Genomic DNA, 7,215 nt, shown 5'->3' on the forward strand with positions numbered 1-7,215 from the left:
GGTGGAAGGGTACTGTTGGGGACGTCTGGAGAGGAAAACACAGAGGGCTTGGAGGTCCTGGTCAATGTGGATGGAGGTGTAGAGGGATTGGATATCCATGGTGAAGATGAGGCGTTGAGGGCCAGGGAAATGGAAGTCTTGGAGGAGGTGGAGGGCGTGGGTGGTGTCTCGAACGTATGTGGGGAGTTCCTGGACTAGGGGGGGATAGGACAGTGTCGAGGTTGGTAGAGATGAGTTCAGTGGGGCAGGAGCATGCTGAGACAATGGGTCGGCCAGGGTGGTCAGGCTTGTGGATCTTGGGAAGGAGGTAGAACCAGGCAGTGCGGGGTTCCCAGACTGAGATTGGAAGCTGTGGGTGGGAGATCTCCTGAGGTGATGAGGTTCTGTATGGTCTGGGAGATGATGGTTTGGTGATGGGGGGGTGGGGTCATGGTCGAGAAGGTGGTAGGAAGAGGTGTCCTCGAGTTGGCGTTTGGCTTCAGCGGTGTGGAGGTCAGTGCGCCAGACTACCACTGCGCCCCCTTTATCTGCCAGCTTGATGGTAGGTTGGGATTGGAGCAGAGGGATTGGAAGGCTGCGCGTTGTGAGGGTGAGAGGTTGGAGGGGGTTAGACAGGTTGAGGCAGTTAATGTCCCAGCGGCAGTTGGAAATGAAGAGGTCGAGGGCAGGTAATAGGCCAGCGCGGGGTGTCCAGGTGGATGCAGTGTGTTGGAGATGGGCGAAGGGGTCCTCGGAAGGTGGGCGGGAGTCCTGATTGTGAAAGTAAGCTCGGAGGTGGAGGCGGCGGAAGAAGTGTTCCGTCAACTACAAACTTACTAACCATATCTCCTTTGTTCACATCTAAATAATTTATATAAATGTAAAAATGCAGTGGACCCAGCATTGATCTTTGTGGTACACTGCTGCTCACAGGCCTCCAGTTTGAAAAGTAACCTTCCACTATCACCCTCTGTCTTCTATCTTCCCCTTTTGCCCCTCGCCCATTAGGCTTGCCAACTCTGGACATATTCTTTGAGGTTTAACTATACACAACAACACATCCTGTTTGTCTGTTATCTGCCGTTTCAGCATCGCCAATCAGAAAGCAAACAGACTGTTCACAGTCTACATTCATACAGTCAACCAAGCAACCCTTTTGTGTATCTCTGATAATTTCATCTTTTCATTATTAAAACCTATTCAAAACAAATGGAAATGATCCTCAATGGCCACCGACTGTGTCTTTAACTATTAAGGCCTGCACTCGACATTCCATCCCTACACTTGTCCTCTTTTTAAGACACTTTTTAAAAGCCTTTTGACCAAGATTTTGGTCACTTTCCTTAATAGCCTTTGTGCCTTATCATGTTTTGTTAGATACCACTCCTTTTGAAGGATTTTTGAATGGCTTATTATGTTAAAAGCACTGTATAAGGGAGTGGGGAGATGCTATTTAAGAGTTTTGTCTTATATGTGTGTACGTACAAATTATGAAAGGGAGTAGTCCAGCAGGTTATGCATTAAATAAGACTGTGGCTTATCTGATTACTACACATTGTTTATTTCACCCTTTATTGATCAAGAATGGCTTAGAAAAGGTAGACGCTAGGAAACTGTTTCCATCAGGCCAGGGATACTAGGGCCCGTGAGCACAGCCTTAGAATTAGAGGGGGTTGATTTAGAATGGAAATGAGGAGACATTTCTTCAGCCAGCGAGTGGTGGACAAGTGGAATTCATTGCCACGGTGTGCAGTGGAGGCTGGGATGTTAAATGTCTTCAAAGCAGAGATTGATAAACTCTTCATCTCGTAAGGAATTAAGGGATACGGGGAGAATGTGGGAAAGTGGCATTGAAATGCCCGTCAGCCATGATTGAATGGTGATGTGGACTCGATGGGCTGAATGGCCTTACTTCCACTCCTATTTTTATGGTCTTATGATCTTAAGAATCTATCGATCTTTGCCTAAGAAATATTCAAAAACTCTTCTTCCATCATCTGTCAAGGAAGAGAGTTCCAAAGTTTCATGACCCTCAGAAAAATGTTGGCCTCATCTCTGTTTCAAGTAGGTGACCCCTTAAAAGATAACCATAGTTTACTGAAGAACGCAGAAGGCTTGCCAAGAACAGCACCAGATATGAGATGTCAACCTTGTGGAACTACCAAACAGAATGCACAACAAATGTTAGAGTGAAGCGATCCCAGAACCAACTGATCAGATTTAAACTCCGCACTCCTATCATGTCCATTTGTAAATGATAGTGGACAATTAAACATCTCACTGAAAGTAAGGAAGGGTCACTTGACCCAAAATGTTAACTGATTTTTTTCCACAGATGCTGCCAGACTTGCTGAGCTTTTCCAGCAATTTCTGTTTTTGTTTCTCACCGGAAAAGGAGGTTCTGCAGATATCCCTATCCTCATTGATGGGAGAGCCCAAAGGTGCCAAATGGATGTCGCATCTCCGCCTCCTCCAGAGATCCCCAGCATCACAGATACTAGCCTTCAGCCAATTTGATTCATTCCACATGATGCCAAGAAATAGTTTCGAGGTTTTGGATACTGCCAAGACTAAGGTCCTGATAACATTCATGCAATTCAACTGAAGATCGCTATTTAAAGTAAAAATTACCAACTGTGTTTTTTAAAAAGTCTAACAGAGAATAATTAACTAACAATTATTCCCAACTCCTTTCTCTAACCTATCTTATACTTTCCCTTCTATAATATTGGTCTGATAAAACCTCCTGATTAAGATTTACCAAAAAATTCAAATTTCAAAACCAGTCAGCTGTCAAGTCTTCTCTTTGTATCTTCCACTGTCGTCTTTCCTTCTTAGGATTTCTGCTTCACCAGTTGTTGATAGATAAAGGTACCTTTAAGGGAGATTCTGCGGGCAGTCTGCATATGTTGGTGGCTTGGCAGTTTTCCCCCAACTATTTAATTTATCCTGGTCTTATATCCCAAAGCACTGAATCATTTCATTGGTTTTAATTTGTCAAAATACCAAATTTAAATTGATTGGAGTTTAGTATCTTGGGGCATAATTTAAACTGGCTGAATCTGTTTTTGTCTCATAGCAACCCAGGTACTGCTAGGTGCTGGACCAAATGTTACATTGTAAATTCTCCAGCACACTGTGTGCTTGCTAAGTCCTTCAACTCTCTTAAAGTTACAGTACCCCATACACCTTCATAACATTCTCCAGTCCTGTCCACCATCTGCAAGGCACATGCCATGAGTGTGATGGAATGCTCCCACTTACTTGCTCAACAACACTCAAAAAGCCTGACACCATCTTGGGCAAGGTAGCCACTTGATCGTTTATGAACGTAGTGCAATTCAGTAACTCCACCACCAACGCTTAGTCACAGTAGAGTGTATTATCTATAAAATGCATTGTAGAAATTCACGACGTACGGTCCTTAGACAGCGTCTTCCAAATCCATGATCATTTTCATAGAAGGACACAGGCAGCAGATATATAGGAGCACGATCCTGATTTGGAAATATATTGCCATCCTTTCAGTATTGCTGGGTCAAAATCCTCGAATCTATTCCCTTTTGGTATTGTGGGTCAACCTACAGCACAAGGATTGCAGCAGTTGAAGAAAGCAGCTCACCACAACCACCACCTGAAGGGTAACTCCGAATGGGGAATAAATGCTGGCCCACCACATCCCATAAGTGATAACAAAAATTCTAGATTCTCCCACAAGAGAATACATGCTTTCCTTATGCACTCTGCTGAGAACCCTCAGGATCTTAAATGTTTCAGTTAAGTTACCTCTTATTCTTCTGAACTTCAGTGAATACAAAGCTAGCCAGTCCAACCTTTCCTCAAAAGGCAAGCCTGGTAGATGTGGGGTCTCAATTTCCCATATAATGGAAACATAATCTCCCTACTTTCATTTATAGTTTACCTTGCAATAAATAACAATGTTCTGTTAGCTTTCTGAATTACCTGCTTACTAATCTTCTACGATTTCTGCATATGGAAATTCAGATTCCTCTGCATGTCAGAGCTCTGTGGTCTCTAATCATTTTGCCTCTTAGTGACCTGTTTTATTCCTCATTCTGTTACCAGGAGGTAGTGCAAGAATTGACTCCAGAGCAAACACTTTTGCTCCTTTCACCTGAAGCTACCCAGATTGAAGGCTATGTTAAAAAGTTTGAGGAAGCCCACAAATTCAAGAGCCACGTAAGTTACTGAAAATTAGATATTGCAAGCACTTTAACATGCAAATATGATGATATGATTGCTTGAAGAGCTGTATTTTGTACTTTTTTTTCATGAAGGAAGATTGAGGCAGGCTCCGAGCTGTTTGCTGCAAAGCCAGTTAAGTAAACAGCTTGTGAGGCCTTGGGATTTTTAAAAAAGTTAAAACAATAGAAGCAGCTTGAATGGGTGCATTCAAGCTCCCACAGAATCAAGACTGTTTTCTGTTTTAGTCTTTAGTAGCAGTTACTGGGGTCTCGAAGTTGGATGCGGAAGGTCTTATTCCTCTCTCTGTTACAGGTAAAAGCTCGGGTTCTCTCCCTGCTGCTAGAATTGAATGTGTGAGAATCTATTTTACTGAATTTACCCTTGCCAAGGGTGTGTTTATGGGATGTTACTGTATTGGTATTGTTAATTAGTATTTAAACTATTATTTTGTTTAGCATTTTGATAGTTACAGTTAAGCCAATTCTTTTATATTTTGTATTTTAATTACAGTATATAAATAAAATGTGTTTTGTTTCAAGAGTGGTAGCTTGACCAATTGAATTGCATTTGGAACACAATGCCTTACACTTACATTTAAAATAAGAAAAAGTAAGAGTCTAGACTACCTTCTTAATATATTTTGAGGGATTTGATCTGGTTCATAACAGTAGTTACTTGGAAGAATATAATATTTGATTTTCTGTCTGCCTTGGGAATGCAGCATATGCACAATATTTGATTGTTTCAGGCTTTTTGTACCATCTACAAGCAGCAAATCAGAGCAGAAATAGGCTGTGGACCTCTCATGTTTGCTTTGTAGTTCAGATGAGTCATTGCAGATGGTCTGACTCAACTCCACTCTCGTGCAAAACTCTTGATTTCCTTAGTGACCAGTAAGAATTGACTCGAAAGTAGAAGACAGAAGGTGGTGGTGGAGGGTTGCTTTTCAAACTGCAGGCCTGTGACGGGTGATGTGCCACAAGGATGGGTGCTGGGTTCTCTGCTTTTTGTCATTTTATATAAATGATTTGGATATGAGCATAGATATGGTTAGTAAGTTTGCAGATGACACCAAAATTGGAGATGTAGTGGACCGTGAAAAAGATCTTGATTGGATGGGCCAATGGGCTGAAGAATGGCAAATGGTATTTAATTTAGATAAATGAGAGATGCTGCATTTTGGATAGGCAAATCAAGTCAGGAATTATACATTTAATGGTAAGGTCCTGGAGGGCGGTGCTGAACAAAGAGACCTTGGAGTGCAGGTTCATAGTTCCTTGAAAGTGGAGTCCCAAATGGGTAGGACAGTGGAAATTGCATTTGACATACTTGTCTTTGTTGGTCAGTGCACTGAGTATAGGAGTTGGGATGTCATGGTACCAGCTGCCCAGGACATTGGGTATGCCACTTTTGGAATACTGCATGCATTTAGAGTCTTGCAGCATGGAGACAGGCCCTTTGGCCCAAACAGATGCATGCCGACCAAAATGTCCATCTCGTCAAACCCCAATTCCCTGCACTTGGCTCATATCCTTCTAACCCTTTCCTATCCATGTATTTGTCCAAATGCCGTTTAAATGTTGTTAATGTACCCATGTCAACCACTTCTGCTGGCAGCTCAATCCACATGCGTACACCCTCTGTGTAAAAAGGTTGCCCCTCAAGTTCTCTTTTATTCTTTTCCCTCTAACCTTAAACTGATGCCCTCTAATCCTTGATTCAGACTGGGAAAAAGACTGACTGCATTCACCTAACCATGCCTATCATAATCTTATACACTTCTGTAAGATTCCCTCTCTGTCTCCTACACTTTAAAGAAAAAGTTAATTTGTCCACCCTCTCCTGATAATTCAGACTCTTGAATCATGGCAGTGTCCTTGTACATTTCTTCTGTATTCTTTCTAGTTTAATAATATCCTTCCTATAACAAGGTGACCAAAACTGAATACAGTACTCCAAGTGCAGCCTCACCACCGTCCTGTACAACTGCAACATAACTTCCCAACTTCTATACTCAATACCCTGACTGATGAAGGCCAGTATGCCAAAAGTCTTGTTCACTCCCCTGTCTACCTGTGACTCCACTTTCAGAGAACCGTGCACCTGAACTCCAAGGTTCCCCTGTTCCATTACATTTCTTAAGGCCCTACCATTCACCATGAAACTCCTGCCTTGATTTGACTTTCCAAAATGCAAGACCTCTTGTAAACTCTTGTATCCCCTATATACTTCCAGGGATCCCTTGGTCTGTACCTGAACCATACCACCCCTTTTTTTTTCTGGTCAAAGCCTCAATATGTCTTGTCATCCAGAGTTCCCTATTCCTGTCAACCTTGCCTTTTCACTGTCATAGAAACATATAGACCTTGAACTCTAGCTATCTCACTTTTAAAGGCCTCCCACTTGTTGAAGGCCCCTTTGCCTGCAAACAAAGTATTCCAATCAACCCTTGCAAACTGCTGTCCTAGAAAGCTGGTAGCCTTACACATTTGCTAGGGAGATGCGGAAAAGGGCTTGACCACAGTGGGGGGGGGGGTGCCCATTTGTTCAGAAGAATCAAAGACACCTGTTCTTAGTATCAATGGATTGGCGTAAGTAAGGTGATAACATTTGTTCACTTATGGAATGTGTGGCAGTACTTCCTTCTAGGCCAGGGGCTGGAGATTGTGCATATTTCACAGTTGGATATCAGATAATTAAATTTCTGGTTTATATCTTAACAAAACTCATACTCAATAGGAAAAGAACTTATAATGTAATAAGCTCAGTGGAATATGCACATAACATAACAATCCTGATACATTTTCATGTATATCACACTGAGCAGATTTGAATTTAAGAAGCTCAGCTCCCGAAGCTCAGCTCCCTAATCTTGACTGTTCTGGAAGGTGAATATACAAGCTAGGAAAATACAGGCTGACATAGTAAGAAAGTTGGAAGATGTTCATGTGTGAGTGAGAGAGAGAAAACATTCTTCTGTAAATTACTTTCACAGACTGAAGGGCTCGAGAGTGAAGAGATTGTGTGTGT

General features: G+C 42.2%; 1 protein-coding gene across 4 annotated transcripts in view; it reads left to right on the forward strand.

The window, feature by feature from the left end:
• Positions 1–7,215, forward strand: part of gle1 (GLE1 RNA export mediator) — a 59,249-nt gene that overhangs the window by 7,749 nt on the left and 44,285 nt on the right. For 2 of the 4 annotated variants that reach the window (XM_043720576.1, XM_043720577.1), the window contains exons 3-4: positions 2,315–2,554; positions 4,066–4,179. In XM_043720576.1, the coding sequence (XP_043576511.1) occupies positions 2,315–2,554; positions 4,066–4,179 (354 nt within the window). The remainder of the gene's footprint in view (positions 1–2,314; positions 2,555–4,065; positions 4,180–7,215) is intronic. The other 2 variants (XM_043720578.1, XM_043720579.1) reach the window with 2 other exon arrangements.

Source organism: Chiloscyllium plagiosum, chromosome 30 (assembly GCF_004010195.1).
Source record: "Chiloscyllium plagiosum isolate BGI_BamShark_2017 chromosome 30, ASM401019v2, whole genome shotgun sequence".
Classification (NCBI taxonomy): Eukaryota; Metazoa; Chordata; class Chondrichthyes; order Orectolobiformes; family Hemiscylliidae; genus Chiloscyllium; species Chiloscyllium plagiosum.